The sequence below is a fragment of the Phodopus roborovskii genome, unplaced genomic scaffold (assembly GCF_943737965.1).
Source record: "Phodopus roborovskii unplaced genomic scaffold, PHOROB, whole genome shotgun sequence".
NCBI lineage: Eukaryota > Metazoa > Chordata > Mammalia > Rodentia > Cricetidae > Phodopus > Phodopus roborovskii.
Genome location: NW_026125052.1, coordinates 2,040,979 through 2,063,116, shown reverse-complemented (window position 1 = coordinate 2,063,116; position 22,138 = coordinate 2,040,979). Strand labels below are relative to the sequence as shown.

Below are 22,138 nucleotides of genomic sequence, written 5' to 3'. Positions count from 1 at the left end.
TCACTGAGGTAGTTTTAAGAGCATAGAGTCGATCCGATTAAGGTTAAAAGGGGACTGCCTGCAGGACTAAAGATTTCTTACAAGGTGTGAAAAAGCCCACAGCCTGGAGGTAAATTGGGAAGAGCCTAAAAGCATCACTTTTAAGTAGGGTGCACTCCACCATCTCCTAAGAAAACTCCCAAACTGATGAAACCCACACTCCTATACAACCAAACACCCTTGTCCCAACCAGTCCAGCTATCCCTTTCTCAGGCAGTAGCCTTCAGCAGACCCCCTCAGCGCTCCCATTTCCATTCCACCCTTCTTATCCGAATCAGTCTCCCCGCTTCTGTCCTTTAAGGGCCTTGTCACCTGAGGACAGCTCCTCAAAAGTCTCTCAGGCCCCACTCTCCCCCAAACCAAGGGAGCAGCACTCCCCACTTCACCTCCAAAGCCAGCCACCACTGCCCCCGGCCGCCCTCTGGCCTCTTGCCCGGCTCTCCTCCAATTTCAACACCTTTTCCCCCCCGTCAACTGGAGCTGCCCAAGCCCTGTCCCCTCATGCTGCCTGTCCCTTTTCCTCTCCAAGCCTCCCCCAGACCAAGGACCAGCCAGCCTTCTCACCGGCCGCTCCGCCGGTAAACGCTGTTCTACAGCTCCAGGCTCACTGTTTGGAGTCTCCCTCGTGATTGACGGCTACCACTTCCTACCACGCCTCGACGGAACCACCGCACCAGCCAATCCCAGGAGCAAACTGGCCCCGGAGCGGCACCGCCCTTGGAGGTCAGCTTCGCCAACCAGCAAGTAGGAAAGAGGCGGACCCGCCTTCAGAATCCATCCAATCCGCTGGGGCTGGAGGGAAAACACAACAGTATGGAAGTTCGGGTGAAGCGGGCGGGTCAGGTTCGGTTGCGAATGCAGGCGGCAGGGGAGAAAAGGCAGGCGTGTCTGCGGGCCTGGAAGAGGCGCCTTGGTGGCTTTTCTGCTTTAAGAAAACGTCACCTGCGCGAAACACCTGCAGATCTCAGACTGGAGTCTTTGGTGCGGAGCCCGAGGCCAGGGAGGCTGCTGTGTTTACATCGAATTCTCGCGACAGCTGATTCGAAGCTAAAAGCACGTGGACGTGGCAGCTGCCAATCACTTTTACCTGGCCACTCAGACTGCCCTAGCCCGCCCTCTGCCCCGCCTGCGGAGATGTGTTTACCTTCCGGGAGTCTATGCTGGTGGGTCTGTGGTCAGCCCCGCCACCTAGTAGGTGTCTGAATAAGGGACCTCTAAGAAATTTTGTTGACTTCCTTAACGGTTAGTGTCATAGGAATGGATGTTAGTGAACATCTGGAAATGGAGAGGCCTCAGACTTTGGAGGTATCTGTTGGCCCATACAGGAATCCATAGAGATTCTAAGAAGAATGTCTGGGGCTTTGCAAAAAAAAAAAAAAAAAAAAAAAAAAAAAATGGGCATTGGGAACATCTTAAAGGTCCCTGGAGTCTCAACAAGCCATAGACTGGGGAACTCTCAACTTGGGAAACCCACACTCGACTGGTACCTGTGCTTTGCCTTTCCCCTTAGGACGTATTAACCCTGTGCCTAAATCTATGTTTTTGTTGGTGGTGGTGGTGGTGATGTTGTGTGTGTGTGTGGGGGGGGGGAGTGGGTGTGTTTAGTTACGGTTGCTATCGCTATGATGGAACAAAAGGACCGAAAAACAACTAAGGAGGAGGAAAGGTTTTATTTGATCCCTTCACTGAGAGAAGACTAGGCAGGAACTCAAACGTGGCAGAAATTTTGAAGCACGAGCTGGTTCAGAGGCTATGAAGTATAGTGCTTTACTGATTTGCTACTCGTCTCTTCCTCGGCATGCTTTTTTATAGAAACCCCGACAATCAGCTCGGGTGGCACCACCCACAATGGACTGTGTACTCCCCATCAATCCACATTAGGCTTGCCAAATAGGCAGAACTTAGTTTGTGTATTTTTTTAAAGGTTTATTATGTATACAACATTCTGACTCCATGTATGCCAGCCAGAAGAGGGCACCAGAGCTCTTGGTTTGTACCTCTTGAAGAACAGCTAGTGTTCTTTTCTCCAGCCCATTTTTTTAAAAAAGATTTATTTATTATATGTATATGGAATTCTGCTTGCATGCATGCCTACAGGCCAGGAGAGGATGCCAGATCTCATTACAGATGGTTGTGAGCCACCATGTGATTGCTGGGTATTGAACTCAGGACCTCTGGAAGACCAGTCAATACTCTTAACCTCTGAGCCATCTCTCCAGCCCATGTCTGTGTATTTTCAAGACAGGGTTTCTTTATGTAACCTTGGCTTACCTGCCTCTGCCTTCCAAGTGCTAGGATTAAAGGCATCCACCGCCACCACCCAGTGCCAGACAATCTTATGGAGCCATTTTCTCAATTGAGAAACCCTCAAATGACTATCATTCTCAAATGATGACTTTTTTCCTTATTGAGCTCTTCATAAGAAACCAAAGCAGGAGGTGGGGAGGGAGGGGTGAATGAGAACGCCACTTCTGTCTGCTTCCAATTGCAGTTTTGACGAACCCAGAGGGAGCACACAGGGGCCATGAACACTCGTGTCTTAAATGTCTTAGTTGACCACAATGGTAGTAGAAAGGTTTTTGTCTTGTTTTGTTTGTTTTTTGTGTTGTTCTCAGACTGAGCAAGTAGTTTCTAGATGGGACTTTAGGGTTTCCTGAGATAGGCAGGGAATATGAAGTTGCTGTAACCATGTAAGAAGCTGGTTCAGTTCCTCTAGTTTAACCCTTGAGGGTCAAAAATCCTCTCAGGGCCTGCAAGACGACTGGAAGGTAAAGGTCCCTACTGCCACGCCTGACAACCTGAGTTCAATCCCAGGACTCACATGGAAGATGAGAACAAGTTGTCCTCTGACCCCCCACACATGTGCCATGACATGAAAGCACTCCTACCCACACCCACCCCACCTCACCCCCACAAATAGTGATTTAAAAGAAATTTTAAAGATCTCCTGTCATTATACTCAGAAGGAAAAGGCAAGGGAATCAGATGTCCAAGGCCAACCTTCACTACATAGGGGATTCAAGACAGCCTCTTATACATACATACATACATACATACATACACACACACACACACACGCAAACACACGTGCTCCCAGCAGACACAAAGAGGACTTGAACTTAGATGGTGCCAAGGTCCCCAATGGCCATCCTGAAAAGGATGTTTTCCAAATGAACACTATCATTTTTAGGTGTTCCCAGGTCTGCCCTATAATTCTTAAGGGAATGTGAGAGTGTGAGCATGATAGGGGAGAGGGTGGTTGAAAAGTTCTACAGGTGGAGAGGAATTGGAGATGAACAGCCAGAGATGGGAACAGAGTTACAGGGTAGGTGGCTAGTGGTGGAGAGGCTGGGGTTGAATGCTGGGTTGTGCAGGCTGAAGGCCAGACTGGGCCACATAAGACTCAACTCTCATTAAACAAACATCATAGATTAGCCTTAGAGGCTCACACCTGTACTCACTGGGCTCAGGTTGATGCATGACTGAAATCCGATGCCATATTAGGCTACATAATGCATTTAAAACCAGTCTGTACAATCTACCTCAAAAAATAGAAGGGGGGGGGAAAGGAAAGGAAATCCCCAGGCTAGACACAATTCGCTTACTTTAGTATTTGCTTTCGTCACCAGTTTCAGATGTATTCATTCATTAGTATTGTTCTATGAGACGGCATCTGACTTTGGTTGGTCCCAGTGAGACTGATGACTTCAATAATAGCTGAGGATGAACCTGAACTCCTAATCTCTTGTCTCACAACCCAGATGTTAAGACTACAGGCAAGCATTACGCCACACCCAGATATTTCAACCACAACTATGAAGTTCATTTTGAGAGGAAGAGAATTAGGTCTTTGTTCTGATTATTACCATGTATTATTTTAATAAATTACTAGCTGAGTATTTGTCAGATTAGCATGTTAGATTACCCCTCAAATGACTACAGATCACAAACCTAAAGTCCCCACCTGTTGTGGTAGAGCATGGCTAAAATCCAGCATGCCAGAGGCTGAGGCAAGTTGGCAGCAAGTCTGAGTCTGGCCGACATACAAAAACTGTCTCCAAAAAAACAAAAAGAGTAAATGAATGAGAAAGAAATGAAAATATTAGGACTGAAAGAATATAATGATATATCGAAGAAAGTGAAGTGAAATTAAAACACAAGAATGTGGTGCTAGAAAAAGTTGGTAACAGCTAAAAGATTCCTAAATTTGGTAAAGGATGCAAACCTACAGATCCAAGTTCAGACAACCAAAAGAAATTAACTCAGGGAATATTCAGGACTGGATAGTTGCAGATATGAAGACAGGCGAAAAGTAGACCTAAACAATGCTAGGTACATGAATGAAGAGACGTGTCAGTGAGACCAACTAATATGTACAATTAGCATGCCAATATCAAGATGGTCCTAAAACTCTATTTAGAAGCATTCCCAAAGGAGCCCCATCTCCTAAAAGTTTTCAGTATTTCAACAGAGCTACCCCCACGAGACAGTATCCTAATGTAATAAACAGCATATCAAAGTCAACCTTCACTTTGCTAGAGTTAGTATCAAATGCAGTCTTGTGGCTGAAGAAATGGCTCAGCAGTTAAGAGCACTGGCTGCTCTTCCAGAGGACTTTGATTTAGTTCCCAGCACTCACATGGTGGCTCACAACTTGTAACTTCAGTTCCAAGAAATCTAACATATTATTCTGGCCTCCATGGACACTAAACTTATATATGGTGTACACACTTACATGCAGGCAAATCATCATGTTTTTAAAATACAGGGCCTTGCACTTGATAAGCAAACACTCAACCACATTAAACACTTGATCCTTTTACCTTTTCTAGTCACAATTCCTGACTCACATTTATCTCTCTGGTTTTGTTTTATCCATTATTGTTTTGAGGCTGTCTCATTTATCTCAGGTTGTCCTAAAACTTTGCAGCTGAAGATGACTTTGATCCCCTGATCATCCTCCTACCTCCTGAGTGCAAGGATTACAGGCATATGCCAAAATACCTGATTTATGCATTTCTGGGGTCAAACCCAGGACTTCATATGCATGAATCAAGAAGCACTCTTATCAGCTCAGCCACATCCCCAAACCTCGATGAGGCTTCTTGTTCCAAATTAACAGTTTAAGAGTACAATTACACATACACTACACATTTGGTACTTTAGTATTTCCCTTTAGGTTTTATGTATTACCAAAAAAAGGGGACAGAGTTTTACCAAACACAGCTATTACTGAATTATACTGTTAGATATTTAGTTTGTTTCTATGTGAGCTATATTAAAATAAGAACCCAGAGTACAAAAAAAAAAAAAATGAGTATTATATGTACACAACTGTTAGTACCTACCATAAAGTATTACCAACAAGCCAGGCAGTGGTGTTGCACACATTTAATCTTACCACTGGGAGGCAGAGGCAGGTGGATCTCTGTGAGTTTGAGGCCAGCCTGGTCTACAGAGCTAGTTCCAGGACAGCCAAGGCTACACAAAGCAGCCCCATATTGAAAGAAAAAAAAGTCACCAACAAAACGCCAGCAACATAAAGAGCAACAGTTCACTGATTTATTAGATGGAGATACTTGAATAATCAATGAAAACTGTATGATATAAAATAATTTAGGAAATGTTGGGAATTAGCAGCACCATCTGTTATTGAAATAGCAAGAAAAACTTCACGTATTGTAAGCAAACACTAGAGGAGGGTAACTATAGTCCTACTGCCTCTGATCTGGGACAAATGATGGTGTTTTAGGCAAACACACCGCCTCCTAGGCCAGAACTTTCAGTAAGCATATCAGATGCACTGTTCTAGAAAAATGCTACTGAGGTTAAGAGATACTGCATAGTATAAGTGGGACAAGGAGACTAAGATCAACTACATAGCATGGCTCAATGCATTTCCTATGAAATGTTTGGTTACGGATTATGAAATGAGAACTAAAATATTTTAAAAAGACACTAATGGTCCCTAAGAAACATTAAGTGGAGCACAGATCACTATGAAAATACATCACTTTTCCAGTTTACTTACTAATTTTCTTTAAAAAGTCGTGTTCTTCACAAGTGGTGTATACAAGTATGTAATAAGCATTTTAAAAAGTTTAAACATGTTTAAAATCTTACAGATTCTTCTGATTTTTCTTCAACATTAGCCCTGTTGTCACAATTACTATGTATTAGAGTAAGAGACTGAACTTGTGTAAAGGATACAAATTTACACACATTTTACAGCAACTTATTCCCTACATCTACAAAATTCACATTTATAATACAGGCAAGTACAAGGCCAGGATAAAACTGTTAAATCCCAAAAAGTCAAACTGTATACTCTTTATTTTGTCCCCTTAAAAAAAGTTCAACTTCGGCACCAAGTTTAAAAAGCCCTCACATCTTAGGTAGGGAGAGCCCACTTCCCAGGCCCATCTCAGCACACACACACAGTTTTCCGGTGCTGTTGTAGAAGAGGATTTCCAATCTTCTTCTGGCCCCTGAGTCTCCGCCGCATGGTCAGCTTGACTGAGTGCCTGCGCTGAGATGCTGCAGGGAGACTCGAAGCCTGGGCCCCACTACTTCGACTTAAGCCATTTCGTCGGTGCTTCTTCATAAGGGGTCCAGAGTTGGATTCTTCCAATGTCCTTTTAAAATTCGCCGGAGGGGTTCTTTCAACTTCTTGAGCTTTCATCTGACCTGGAGTTGATATCTTTAAATTTTTTTGGTCCATGATGGTATTTGTTGAATTAGTCGGCACGAGACCAACTGACAGGGCATTAGTCAAAGAATCGTGAATCCTTAAAGTCAGGGCTTTGGGACAATTTTCTTCAAGCGCCTCTGAATCTTTTGAGGTCATCACTACAGTCTGGATACTCCCTCGCGCTATCTCAGCTGGGACCTCCAAAAATTTCTCTGAGAAGGCATTACTACGAACAAGGGCAGGTATATGGTCCTTAGCGTTCAGCCTTGGCCATGGATCTTCTTCCAGTGACTAGAAAAAGAAAAGGAAAAATAAATAAAACCATAGGATGCCCTCGCTTCCTTCACCAGATATTTTGACTGCACCAGGCTGGAGGGGAAGAGTGCTTCAAAGGAAGTAAGCAATACAAAGGCATCAAAGGAAAAGCCCCACCTTCATCACAACAGATGGAGAAGATTAGTGTTCACAGGTACATCTCACCTAAGACCTGGACCAAATAAGATACTTCAAAGCCTCAAAACAGACCTCTTAAAATAGCCACAAGCACACACTTTACCAAGCCATTTACACAGTGCTAGATGCAGAAAAGAACAAAATTACTGCTACTGATGTTTTAATTTCTTTACCCAAACTCCATATTCTTTCATTCCTTCCTCCTTTCCTTATTTATTTAATAAGACAGGGTTTCTCTTGGTAGCCCTGGCTGTCCTAAATCTCACTATGTAGACCAGAACTGCCTTGAACTAAAAGATATGCCTGCTTCTGTCTCCCTAGTGCTGAGATTAAAAGGGTGTGCCACCATTGCCAGCCCAAACTCTATGATTTCATTTTATGAGCAGCAATTTAAAAAACCATTGAAAAAAAACTCAAATTATTTTACATAAAATCCTTATTTTTTTTTCCCATAAGCCCATGAGAAACATATTTTAACAATCCAATTACATCATCCCAACTTTCTGGTTGGGATGCCTATCTACATAAACCATTTTCAATTTTAACATAAAATGACATAATTAGGGTAAAAAAAAGGCAAATTCCTATTCAATGCATTAAATATCTACAGGCTTATAATATTCTAATAATATATATAATATATATTATATGTACATATAAACTTCAAATTCTAAAATGCTTTTAAAAATTACATTATAATGGGCCAGTGAGATGGCTTGGCAGGTTAAGGCACTTGTTGCCATGCCATAAAACCTGAGTTAAATTCCCCTGGACCCACATGGAAGAAGGAGAGACCCAATCTCCATACATGCACACTAACATGGCATGTATATGTATAAACATATATATATATATACACACACACACACACAAAATAAATGTAATTATAATTTTTCTTAACTACACTTTTCAAAAATGTGTGTGTGTGAGCACAGGCACCACAATTTACATGTGCAGAAGTCAGGGGACACATTACATGTGTTCTCTGCGTCTACTGGGCAGGTCCCAGGGCTGAAGTCAGGCAGCAAGCACTATTATCAACCACGCTATGTCCAAGGCTAAATGGCCTTTTCAGAAAAAAACTGGGGACAGTGCGTCATGTAATCCAGGCTGGAGTTGAACTTGCTATATAACTAAGGAGGGCCTTCAATTTATGATTCTTCTGCCTCTACTACCTAGTGCTACATTACAGGAACAGGCCAACACTCAGATTCACTTAGCACAAGGAATCAAGCCTAGGGCTCCATGCATGGAAGGCAAACTCTGCCAACTCAGCTACATCCCCTGTCCTCTAAATGGCCTCCTGACAAAAACTTGTTACAACTAGTTAGCTTGAACACTGGTGATGGAGGGACTCACTATAACAAGTTTTCTAGAGTTACCTTTTTAAAGATGTTTCCTTCCTTAATTCTAATTTGTGACTATTACCCATGTAGGAAATGTGAAGAACAAAATTAAAGCTATCATGTCATAACTCAGATAGACAATAATTTACCCATCCAACAAACATTAGACAACAGACATAAACTGAGAAAATAGGTCATGAAGGGACCTTAATAAGAATGGCAGCCAGGCACTAGGATTACAGTGCATGACACCTTGCCAGGTTTTCCTGTATATATTTGTATATGCAGTGTATGTGTGTATGTTCCTGTGTGTGGCTGCAGATGCTTATGTGTAATGGCACAAGTGAAGGGCAGAGGATAACCTTGGGTGTTGGTCCTAGACTTCTACCTTGTCTGAAAAGACAATATAAGAGCACTGTTTTGTTCTGTGTGTGTACCAGGCTAGCTGGCTCATGAGCATCCAGAGATTCCACTTTCGCTGCATTCCATCTCCCCCACAGAGGTGCTAGGATTACAAATGTCCCCACTCTATGTCCAACTTTCACATGGATTCTGGGGATTAACATACAAGTCATCCTGCTTGCACATTAAGTATTTTACCCACTGAACTTTCTCTCTACTCCCTCCTTTTCCTTTGCTAATATTACCCAAACACTCCAAGAGATCACTTGCTAAGAAATTTTTGTTGTGACAGTTATCTCACTCTGTAGCCCAAGCTCGCCTCACACTTGCAGTCATCATCGTGTCTAAGCCTCCCTACTCACCCAGGTTCTGGAATTACACAGGAATCACTACATGAGTTGCTAGGGAACAAGAAAGTACTATAACTTTCCTTGAATCATGGTCCTTCTACCCATGCTGTCTGAGAGGAACCCACAACATGCCTGCTTTGGAAAGCTAACATGAAATTTCCTCTGAGCAAGCCAAGTGTGCAAATGCACACCTGTGTGCCAGCATTTGGGAGATGAAGGCCAGACAGCCAGGAGTTCAAGGCCAGCTTCAAGTAGATAGAGTCTGAAGGCAGCCTGTGACACAGAAGACCCTATTTCAAAAAATTAACATCAAACAGACAAAAGTTTTGATTTTTCAGTACTATGGGCTGTTGAGATGATTCAGTACGTAAGGCAAAAGATGCTTGCAACATAAGCCTGGCAAACTTAGTTCAATCCCCAGAACCAACATAAAAGCAAGAGGAGAAAAACGACTCCACAAAGTTGTCCTGACCGCCACATGCACAATGTGGCACACACAATCACATAGTAATAAATTTAAAAAGACAGGCATGATGGTGTATGAGTTTAATCACAGTATTTGGGAGGGAGAGGCAGACAGAGCTCTGTGAGATCAACGACAGCTGATCAACAGAGCAAGTTCCAGGACAGGCAGAGCTATACAGAGAAACCCTGTCTCAAAAAATAAAAAGAAAATTAGGGTAACGGATAAGGATGGCGACTCTGAGGCAAAATGCTTCCCTGGGTTTGATGTCCAGCACTTAAGGAAAAAAAAAAAAAAAAAAAAAAAACTTTTATCTAAGTTATAAGTCAGCTCAAACTATAAAGCAACCCTGTGATCACAGCTATTCAGGAGGCTGAGACAAGAGGACCACAAGTTCAAGGTGAGCCTATACATTAAGTTCAAGGTCATCCCAAAGCAATGAACTGGAATGTAACTGAGCAGTAGAGCGCTTGTGTAGCATCTACTAGACCCCAAATCTATCCTAATGAAAAAGCAAGCAAACAAGACCCCCCAAAAAATTATTATTAATTAGTAATGAAATACTACACTTCACCTTGTTGTATGTATATTTTTACAATAAATGTGAAGAGATAGCAAAACAGTAATAATAAACTCCCAGACACTGACTTACAGTGCTTCTAAAGCCTGTGTCCTAGAGCAGGGCTGAAATCCCAATGTGTGAGAAGGAGAGTCAGAAGAAGCAGGAGTTCAAGGCCAGTCTGCTATAGAGAGCCTACTTTTAAAAAGTTCATTGACACTTTTCATATTTGCTTAATAGATGATGTAGCATGCTGCTTTATTTCCCACTTTAATGGTCAAGCTCCTAAAAATTAAACTCACAAAGCCAGGTAATCTTAGTCCTAAATAAGTAAGTAAGCAGAAAGATTGCACTCATTTCACTTTTGCTCCTCAGCATACTTTTTATTAAAAGACTTAACTTATTTTTATGTGTGAGTGTGGGTACCCATGAGTCCAGAAGGTGTCAGGTCCACTGGAGCTGGAGTCACATGTGATTTTGAGCAGCCTAGAATGGGTGTTGGAAACCAAACTCAAGCCCTTAAGTGAGCAACAGTTAAGCCAGCACTCTTAAGCACTGAGCCATCTCTCTCTGCTCTGCCTCAGCACATCTCAAACTCATTCCATTTTAATTTTTCCTAAGAAATAACAACAGTCATGTGTGTGGCATACTCCTGTAACCCAGCAAAAAGGTAGGAGGATCAGGTTGAAGGCCTGAAATCATGTATCAAACAACTAAAATGATAAGACGATACTGTTTCTTACCCATAATAATTAAAAAAAGACAAGTCCAATATCTTAAAGGCCAGTTCAATCTTGACTCTATATGACTTTATTCCAAATATTTTATCTCAATGTTGTTATTGATAACATGGATCATATCAAGATAGCTCTGGGTTATAGGTTTAAATGTACAATTAGGTATACCAGTGCTTCATAAATTTATAAATGTTTTACAAATGTCCATAGGTTCATAAAAGGGATCAATAAATTCTAGATGTTAACATTTATCAGTGACCACAAACATTTTTCTATTAAGGTATGTATAACTGGCTTCAAATTAGTCCTGTATGAAGACAGCTCGCTAAAGAAGCAAGGCTATGGCTTAGTGACAGTATGCCCAGCATTCACAAAGATCTGGCTACATATCTGGACAAAGGGAAAAGGATTTTTCCAAGAAATAAATTATATAGCAAAGATCCATCACTTTAACTTAATTCAAATCCAAAGTTCTGTTTTAGTTAACCAGGTATGATCATACATAACTGCAATCTCACCACTTGGGACATAAAGGCAAGAGAACCAGGAAGTCTAATTCATCCTCAGCTATACAGCCAGTCTGAGGTCATCACCGGCTACACACACGAGACCTTGTCTCAAAAACTAACAGCTGGGTGGGTGGCTCATGCCTTTAATCCCCGCCATGGGAAGCAGACTCAGGCAGATCTCAGTGAGTCCATCCTGATCTACAGATCAAGTTCCAGTATGGCTAGGGCTACACAGATAAATCCAGTCTCAAAAAAACAAAACACAAAAAAATGAGTACTTGGTCTCCAACTGGTAGAACTGTTTGGGAAGAATTGGGAGATTTGCTCTTGTTGGGGGATGTGTGTCACTGAGGGCAGACTTTTGAGATTTCAAAAGACTTGAGAAATGCCCAGTACTGACTCTCTCTCTTGGTTGTGGATCAAGATGTGAGCTCTCAGGGCTGACAAATGGCTCAGCAGTTATGAGTACCTGCATTTGCAAAAGACCCAGGCTAAATTCCCACTACCAACACAGCAGCTCACAACTGTACATGTTTCCAGCTCCAGGATATCAATGTTCTCTTCTAACCTGAGGGCACCAGGCATACATTCAAGCAAAACACTCATAACATAAGAATGAAATAATCTAGAAAAAAATTAAAATGAGCTTTGGCTGTTTTTTTTTTTTTTTTTTTTTTTTAACTCTACCATCATGGACTCTAATCCTCTAAAACCATAGCCAAATTAAGCACTTTCTAAGTTGTCTTGGGAGACTAGAGAGATGTTCAGAAGAGCACTGGCTGCTTTTCCTGAGGTCCTGAGTTCAATTCCCAGCAACCACATGTTGACTCAACCATCCTTAATGAGATCTGGTGCCCTCTTCTGGCCTGCAGGGATATATGTAGGAAGAACACTGTATACATAATAAATAAGTATTTTTAAAAAAGGTTGTCTTGGTCATGGTGTTTGGTCAGCAATAGAAAAGTAAACACACACACACAAAATAAACACTCTAAGCATGAATTTTATTTAACACTAATATAACTTTCAAACTGTAGAAATGGGCTGGAGAACTCCCAGGCAGTAGAGTGTTTCCTATGGAAATATTAGGACCTCAGTTTGACCCCCCCCCCAGAATACTTGTGAAAAACTAGGCATGATGGCACATGGCTGTAATAGCAGGCTGGGGAGATACAGAAAGCCTGTGACTTGCTGACCAGTCAGTCTAAACTATTTGGCTGAGCTCCAGGTCCCAGTGAGACCTCATCTCAGAAAACCAGACAGCATCTAAGGAAAGATACAAGGTTGACCTCTGGACTACATATTTGTTTGCCCCCCACCTCCCAGCGTGCACAGGCATACACACACACACACACACACACACACACACACACACACACACACACACACACCCTGTAGCACTGAATACCTTGACTGGTGGTGTAGAACTTGGGGAAGGAGTCATCACACAGGTTTCTTGGCTGTTGTAAGTAGGGCTCTCAGTCAGGTTCAGAAAGAGCTCATCTTCACTGGTGAAGTTCCCCTGACTGTCTACTCCTGGAGAGATGCAGATTACGATGGCACTCGTGTTATCTGCGCGGAGCATACGCTGCCTCCAGCGGCCAAGCGCTCGGTTCACAAGCATTTTGGCACAGGATTGTCCATGCTCACCCTATATATATATATATATAGAAGGACAAGGAGAAGGAAGACCATTAACTCCCATTTACTTATATACATACATACATACATACATACATACATACATACATACACACACACACACACACACATATATATCTCAAATTAAATACCTGAGTGGATCTAGTCTGTCACCAAGCCTAATGACTCAATTTCACCAGTTCAGTCTCCTAGACCCACATAATAGGAGGGAACAGTTCCCCTTCAAGCTGCATTCTGGCCAACACACATATACAACCACATGCAGAAGCACAAAAAACCAAAAACGTAAAAATGTTTTTTATTAAGAACAATACTAAGTGTTCCCAAATGAGTAAATGAAATTCAATTCTTAATCTCCATAATCATGTTAAAATAATGCATTTGTAAATTTAAAAACTAAAATAAGGTTGGCAGGCCATGTTGACGCACGTCTTTATTCCCAGAATTCCAAGAGAAAGGCAGATCTCTGTGAGTTTGAGGCCAGCCTTGTAAGTTCCAGGACAGCCAGGGCTATAGAGACCCAGCCTCAAAAATAAAAAGCAATAGAATGAAATAAGATCTTATCTCGTGGTTAAATTTGACAAAGATGTGCCAGGTGAGTTGGTACCTCTAATTTCAGCCCTGAAGAGGCTGAGGAGGGGGATCTACTGTCAGGCTGGGATAAAAAGGGAGACATACCTCAAAACAAACAGCAACAAGTGTTAATTCATGTATCTTTCTCTCTCTAGTCAAAAACGTTGGTCTTCTCTAACTTTAGGAAAGTTGCAGAGAAGTCATCTTTAAATTTTTTTGTTTTTTCTCTGTGTAGTAGCTGTAAAAACTCATTCTGTAGTCCAGGCTGGCCTCAAACTCAGAGATCCACCTGCCTCTGCTTCCCGAGTGCTGGGATTAAAGGCGTGTGCTGACACCACCCAGCTGAGAAATAATCTTTAAAAGAAAGTAACTATTATAAGACAACTGTGCATAGTAGAAAAAGGCTGCAGGGGCCAACTTCTCCCTAACAGAGTTTCTGAGCTCACCATGGTGACATGTGCCAGTAGCACCAGCTACACAGGAAAAAGTAGGAAGATCGTTGGTGCCCAAGAACAGGGACCCACACTGGTACCTCACAGAGAGAGCCAGAGCATCCTAGAGCTTACTGGCTGACCTGGAACTAGCGGTCTTCCTGCCTCACATCCCAGGTGCTATGATTCACTACTACACTCAGAAGTGCTTTTAATGTGGAATCATGAGCTTTGGGCTACAGAACTTTATATGCCATAAAAGAAAAATCACTGCCTATTAAATTACTATACACCATTTGGAAAAAGGATTCTAATCTTAGTGATGTAAAAGGGAGACATGTGCGATGGTGCACACCTGCAGTCCTGCCACTTGTGAAGGCAGGAGGATAGAGTGCAAGGCCAGACTCAGGTGCCTGAGTCTGAAACCAGACTGAGCTACAGGGGAGCCTGTCTCAAAAAACGCAAACCAAAGGTGGAAAGCATGAATCTAAACTACCTAAACTAACTAAGGGCAGTGTTCACTGCTAATTCCTGTACTCCAGAACTCTTGGGACAACACCAGCCGTCAGGAAGATTCACTGTGAGGCATTCCTTTGACTTTCACTTTCTCAGCAAATCTTTTCCCTCCAGCAAAGCTCCATGGAGAAAAATAATTCCACACAGGCTGTTTTTGTTTGTTTTCTTGTTTTGTTTTTGAGACAGGGTCTCCTGTATAGCTCTGGCTGTCCCATAATTCACTATGGCTGCCAGGCCAGCTGCCTCTCCCAACGCTGGGATAAAGGTGTGTGCCAGCCCCCCCAACAAGTTATCTCATCTTTGTTATCAGATAACCACTAACTGCAATTCACTAACTCTCTAGGTAATAAAAATGGATTTCAACAACTCACATTTGTTTACCAAACTCACATTTGATGAGACTGATATTTATACAGTCTATTTGTTTTTCAGATTGAGTGTAAAGGACTGAACATGAGGCATGGTGCTACAGGTGTGTAATCTCAACTATCAGGAAGATAAGGAGGAAGATTAACCCCAACATTAGACCCAAATCTTAGGTCAACTTAATCAAATTAGGAGAGAACGTATCTTAGTAAAGTTTAAAAGAAAAAAAAGCCTGGAGGTGCAGCTGAGGGAAAATGCACTTGCTTAGCATCTATGAATTCAGTCCTCAGGGTCAGAGAACAAACTCCACTTTACACATTATGCTAAGTAAAACTAGATAAAAAAAAAAAAAAAAAAAAAAAAAAGAACCCGATAGTATGATCATACTTATAAATATCCAAAGTAGACAAGTACATAAGAACAAAAAAGCCCAGTGGTTGGAAGGTATATTGGGAAAAGGAGGCCAGTGACTGGAAATGGTTGTGAGGTTTGTTCAGAACAATGACACAAGATGAACATCCTTAGCTAGACTCACCACCATGGACAACATGACCCACTCAGACACTATCAAACCAGTCGCTTCTCACCATTAAGTATTTTTTCTCCTCTTGGTCTTGGCACATGGATATGGCATCTTGAGGTGGAATCATATTCCAAAGTCCATCACTTCCCAGGATAATATACTTGTGCTTCTGGGGGTCAAGAGTGTGGACACTTGTGTCTGGTTCAGGTGACACCACAAACTTACCACTGAAGAAATCATAGCTCCACAGGTCACCTGGGCATATGAAGCAAAAGATGCAGTAATTATTACTTTCAAGGTAAGAGTATCACATCCCACAGCAGAGTCCCAGGCCCATTCCCATGGGTACAGAACAGCACTAACGATATTCAACTCCCACACAAACACACCAGGGACAACTCCCTCAACTTGCTAAAGAACTAGCATGGAAATTTGCAACACCTTCCTTAACCTTAAAGTAGTGCTAACGAAGAGTTCAAGAAGAACAAAGCAGTCTCAGAATAGCCCACATTTTCTCTCATTTGTGGTTCCTAGATTTTAAGCATGTAAAATCATGTATTTATGAAATTAAATTAGAAATGAAACTGTCTAGGGGAAATAATGGGGACTAATGGGAGAGGAAGCATGAAGAATGCAGATAAGAGGGAATGAGAGACAACTTTCTCAAAGTAAAGATATACTCTAAAAATGACAGCCTAGGAGTAGTGGCCCACGCCTTTAAGCCCGGAACTCAGGAGGTAGAGGCAGGTGGATCTCTGTAAGTTTGAGGCCAGCCTGGTCTACAAAGCTACACAGAGAAACCCTGTCTCAAAAAAGGAAAAAGAAAGGGCAATTATCATGCTGGGCATGGTGGCACACATCTTTAATCCTAGCACTCGAGAGGCAGAGACAAGCAGATCTCATTGTTCAGGGCCAACCTGGTCTAAAGAGTGAGTTGCAGGACAGCCAAGGCCACACAGAATAACCCTGTCTTGAAAAATCAAAAGATAAATAAAAGTGAAAAGAAGGGAAAAAAAGAGAGCAGTATGTACCCAACACATAGACAACAGGCTTCTCAAAGAGAGTTATCTAACAAGTATTTGAGATGGGTTTCAAATTACTTTAAATTCATTAGTAAAAATCCTAGAGTCTGAATTTTTAAACTCATCACAACTCATACTAAAGCAAAGCCCCTAACTGCATCACAGAATATTATTCTGTAGTTTAAAGAAGGAGCCTCCAGTGTTGGCAGGTGGTTGCCTGCAGGGAGGTCATTTTCCCCTTTCCCCCAGTAGAGGGCACTGAAAGAACACCAGGAGCAGTCCAGTCCTGGTTCCAGAGAGCTCTTTGCTTGACAGCTAAGCTAGCAAGTCCAGAGAAAACCAGCAAATGTCAGACCACCAACCAACTCAGTAGAGGGCACTGAAAGAACACCAGGAGCAGTCCAGTCCTGGTTCCAGAGAGCTCTTTGCTTGACAGCTAAGCTAGCAAGTCCAGAGAAAACCAGCAAATGTCAGACCACCAACCAACTTCCCCCAAATTGTCATCAACTCTGGCTGCCTGCCTCCACCCTGTGGCTGACCTATCACGAAGGTTCCCAATACCTGCTTCAGTGATCCAATCTCAAAACTATAATCAAGAAAACCTGTTATGACATAAATCTTGAAAGCAGTCATGGTGAATATTCAATCATTATAAAACTGGCACTTGTGGAGGCAGGAGAATCAAGAGTTTTACGCTAACTCACCTACACAGCCAATTCTTCAAGTTAGCCTGTACTACACAAGACCTATCTTGAAGAAGAGGTAGAAGGAAGAAGAAAAAGAAAACCATAAAAAATGAGTCAATGAAGCTAGGTGGTGGTGGCATATGCCTTTAATCCCAGCACTCAGGAGGCAGACAGAGGCAGGTGGATCTCTGTGAGTTCAAAGCCAGCCTGGTCTACAGAGTAAGTTCCTGGACAGCCAAATCTACACAGAGAAACCCTGTCTCAGGGAGAAAAAAAAAAGTCAATGGGATGATTTGGTGGGTAAAAAAAAAACACTTACCACCAAGCCTTACACCCTGATCCTGAGCGTCCATATGATGGAAAAAAATCTTAGATGTTCTCTAACCTCCTGAGAGCACTGTGGCATATATGTACCTACTCTTTAATTCCTCACCCCCTACACAGGCATGAGCACACACAGTTGAGGGATGGTGTTGGCTACAAAACTATGAAGTACATGGTGGCCCTGTGTCTCTTCTTGTGCTGGATCAACCTAACACCTATGTCAGGTCAAAGAAGTATTCAACCACTGTGAATCTTTTCCCTCAAGTTTTTATTTGTTTCTTCTTGTTTTTGAGACAAAATTTCATTATGTAGCCCAGACTGGTCTTGAACTCACAGCCTCCTGCCTACACTTCCCTAGTGAAAAGGACAGCTGAGATAAAAGTAGTTAACAGCCCAGTTCTCCATGGAAATGATTACTTGAATGCTTTTTCCTCTTCCTTAGCTACGACAATACAGATCTTGTACTTACTTTACTTCATACTTCATAAACATTTACTAAATGTTTATCTGCTCAAAGCCATGGGTATAGTTCAGTGATTGGGAACACTTGTCTGGTATACGTAAGGCCCATAGCTTAATCTAGCACTAGAAAGAACAAAAAACTATTTAAGAATAACATATGTATGTCCTATGTGGTGGGAGGAAAGTATGGAGCATCAAACTTTGGCCTTGGACATGTTAGGCAAGCAATCTACAACTAGGCGACAGCCCCAGCTTCAAATGCATTTTGGGAGGAGGTGTTGTTTGAGGCAAACCTCACTGGGCTGGCTTCAAACACCATCTCCTGATCTCAGCCTACATAAATGCTGAAATTAGAGGCACCACGCCTGACTCCGGATTTTGAAACTGTTATGGTCAAGGCACACATAACAGGGTTTTTTTTTATAACTCATGACTTATCAACATTGTAGTTGGTGGCAAAAAATCAGCTGGGTGTGACAGTACATACACATACACACACACACAAAAAAAAAAAAGGCTAGACTGTAAATTAAAGGCTAGAATCATCTCTACAGCCAACCTGTGGGTCACAACCCCATTAGGGCCAGCATGGCCCTACATATCAGATATCCTGCATATCAGATATTTACATTATGATCCATAACAGTAGCAAAATTAGTTTATGATGTAACAATGCAAATAATTTCATGGTTGGGGACACCACAACATGAGGAACTGTATTAAAGAGTCGCAGCCATTAGGAAAGTTAAGAACCACTGCTCTAAAGAGATTTCTAAGCTTTCTAGGGCTTCATAGCAAGGCAGTGTCTCAAAAAACAAAAAGTTACAGATGCATCTGGGCTTGGAAAAACATATCTCTAATCTCAAGTCTCAGAAATCCGAAGCTAAATGATCATGAAGTGGAGACTAGACTAGGCTACACAATGAGACCCTGTCTCAAAACAAAAACCAATTACAACTATCAAATAGAATACAACATGTCATTCCTCTCTGAGGCCCCGCTGGCAGTTAAAGGTTGCTCGGAATGGGAAATGCTTCCTTCAGTGACACAGCTGCTGGGAAGTTGTACACACTCCAGTAAGCAGTGATTACCAAACTCAGGCAAGCAATACCATTAAACTCAGTGGACCACACCTGTGTATGTACTTCACAGACATGAAGAAAAGACTTTAGGAAGAAGAGAACAAAAGGTGGTAACAAGGATAAGTATGATCAAAATACATTATATACAGTGATAAAATTGTCAAAAATAAGTTTAAAAAAATAACACAAAGGCAGGTGGTGGTGGCACATGCCTTTAATTCCAACACTCAGGAAGCAGAGGCAGGTGTCACTCTGTGTGTTTGAGATCGGTCTGGTCTACAGAGCAAGTTCCAGGATAGCCAGAGCTGTTACACAGAGAAACCCTGTCACCAAAAGACAAAGAGGACCCAATACTTATCGCCTAGATTCAATTACTTTTGACATTTCCCCCTATTTGTTTAACCCACATCCTCATCTGTATTCCTTATTTTCTACATGACTATCATTTGGACTGAAATAAGATGAAATCTCAATGTAGTCTTGATTATAGCTAGTGAAGGTGAACATATTTCCATGTGTATATCAACTATTTGTCAATTATTTTTAAACATTTTTTCCCATTTTATTTAGGTATATGTACTCTTAACTGCTGAGCCATCTCTCCAGCCCCAAGAATTTTCTTTAGAAAAACTATCCCTATGTAGGAGAGCCAAAGCAAAGCAGGTATTTCATCAGCTGTAATTCTCTAGTCTAAGCAATGTGTAGTGACTCACACCTTATAGGCTAAAGTAGGAGAATCATTGTGAGGACAAGCCCACACAGGGTCACACAGTGCTATCAGGCCCCCTTTGAGATAAATAAAAGAAAAACAAAACAAAACAAGGATATTCTTCCCATTGAGTTACTCCTACTCTAGGGAGTTCTCTCTCAACCTTCCTTAATACATCTATGTTCATCTGTTCAAAAATAAATAAAACAAGCAAAGCAAAACAAAAAAAAATTAATCTTCATTCTAAAGCCAGAACATCTACCAAAAAAAATTATTTTCATTTTGCCATGGACAATTTATTTAGCTAAAAAAAAAAAAACAAAAACAAAAAAAACTGAAGCTTAAGAATACTAAGGCCTGCAGTAAGCAAGAATATTTAAAAGACAGTTTTAATTATAGCATTAAGCCCACACAGGCATACATGTATATATGTATCTGAGTGAGTATTGACAGACATAAAGACCTCTAACTGCCCCTAAGTATAGATGAAAATTAGAAAGACCTCAGAGACAAAGAACACCTGGTGCTAAAATATATACTTTAATTCTTACCACACATTTAAAGTATCTCCATACTTTCATCATCTCTAATCTTACCATGTAAGACACCTCAGCTCTCCATATCATCTTTTATTTTACCACTGTATAGTACAGAAAATGTAACAAGATTTTACCAAACATAAATCCATCTCACCGAGTGCTCTTGCTACAGCCAGAAAAGGAATCTGATCAATGACTGTACTCCTTCTAACAGGTCCACTGTGAGAGAGCCGAGGTCTTTTCCAAACTACACGATTCACTCCAGACTTGTTCATCACACTAAAAAGTGAATAGAGTTCATAAGAAGTCTAAATGATTAAAATATGACCAAGCCTGATGTGTAACGAATCAATAAAATGAAATTGCATTATCATAAAATGACATGTTTCAAATCCAAAGATATAAGCCAAGGTTCCTGCTATATAAAAAGACAAACAACACAGTGTAGGATTTACATGAAAGGAATTTGACTGGAGAAGGGAAAACAGAACCAACTGCAAATAATATGAAAATGAGCTAGACGAAGAAAAGCACAGGATGACAGGACTCAAATAACAGGGAAGGTGGAAAAGAGACTTGATAAAAGGGAAGCATTTCCATTAAGATGAATTTAAAGGGTTTTCCAGTTTCTTGGGGTTGAGGGAAACAAAAGAATGTCAGCTGCAATGTTTCTGACTTGAAGATTAATAGGAGCTGGGCATGGTGACTCAGACTAATTAATCGGTTGGAAAGTCGTGGCAGAAGAATATACCTGTTTGGTATATTCAAAGTATGAAACTAGCCCTACAGAACAGAAAAGCTTTATACATACATATCTGAGAGTTACAGAATAGGAAAATCCTCCTACAACTTTTGCAAAAAAATAATAATAATAATAAAAATTATTAATTAATATATAAACAAGTTAGTCATCAAAGGACACCTAAAACTTTTTCCAAAACAGGGTTTCTCTGTAGCTTTGGAGTCTTTCCTGGAACTAGCTCTATAGATCAGGCTGGCATCAAACATACAGCAATCCATCTGCCTCTGCCTCCCAAGCGCTGGGATTAAAGGTGTGTGTCACCACCACCTGGCCAACATTTTTAAGTATGTTTAATTATTTGGGGGGGGGGAAAATCAAAGCATAATAGAGATAGTTGCTCATTCTGTACTTGATATGACAGATGGGATTTACTTAAAGGAAAATTTACTTATTTCAAATTAACCATGGTTTCTCTGACACACAAACAAAAATTTTCTGAAATTTTTTTTTTAAGATTTATTATCTGCATGTACACCTGCATGACAGAAGAGAGCATCAGATCCCAGTATAGATGGTTGTAAGCCACCATATGATTGCTGGGAATTGAACTCAGAACCTCTGGAAGAGCAACCAGTGTTCTTAACCACTAAGCCATCTCTCTAGTCCTCTCTGATTTTATTAAAATGCCAATAGAGGGACTAGAAAGATAGCTGAGTCTATAAAGATTCTGCCAGGAAACCTGAGTTCTGCCCTCTGAAACCAAATAAAATAAAGGAATGGTGGTGCTGACAGCATGAGGGTCCCTGGAGCTCGATGGCCAGTCAGCCTATACAAGTCAGCCTGGCCAGGCCAAAGTGACAGACCATCTCAAACACCAGACAGGTAAACCAGTTCCGAGGTGTGATGCTGTGGGTGCCTGTAATCCCACCTACTAAGGAGCCTGGGCAGGAGA

The 22,138-nt window shown here is 41.5% G+C and overlaps 2 protein-coding genes across 10 annotated transcripts in view; both read right to left on the bottom strand.

The window, feature by feature from the left end:
• The window catches only part of Bcas3 (BCAS3 microtubule associated cell migration factor), a 465,957-nt gene extending 465,208 nt beyond the window's left edge, over positions 1 to 749 (bottom strand). For all 8 annotated transcript variants that reach the window (XM_051185484.1, XM_051185424.1, XM_051185742.1 and 5 more), the window contains exon 1: positions 604 to 749. The gene's annotated coding sequence lies outside the window, so the exon portion shown is untranslated. The remainder of the gene's footprint in view (positions 1 to 603) is intronic.
• A 4,830-nt stretch (positions 750 to 5,579) lies between these two features.
• The window catches only part of Ppm1d (protein phosphatase, Mg2+/Mn2+ dependent 1D), a 31,727-nt gene continuing 15,168 nt past the window's right edge, over positions 5,580 to 22,138 (bottom strand). For both annotated transcript variants that reach the window (XM_051185354.1, XM_051185265.1), the window contains exons 3-6: positions 20,599 to 20,723; positions 15,685 to 15,875; positions 12,958 to 13,200; positions 5,580 to 7,021 (exon numbers count right to left, since the gene is read on the bottom strand). In XM_051185354.1, coding sequence (XP_051041311.1) covers positions 6,464 to 7,021; positions 12,958 to 13,200; positions 15,685 to 15,875; positions 20,599 to 20,723 — 1,117 coding nt within the window. In that variant the 3' untranslated portion in view covers positions 5,580 to 6,463. The remainder of the gene's footprint in view (positions 7,022 to 12,957; positions 13,201 to 15,684; positions 15,876 to 20,598; positions 20,724 to 22,138) is intronic.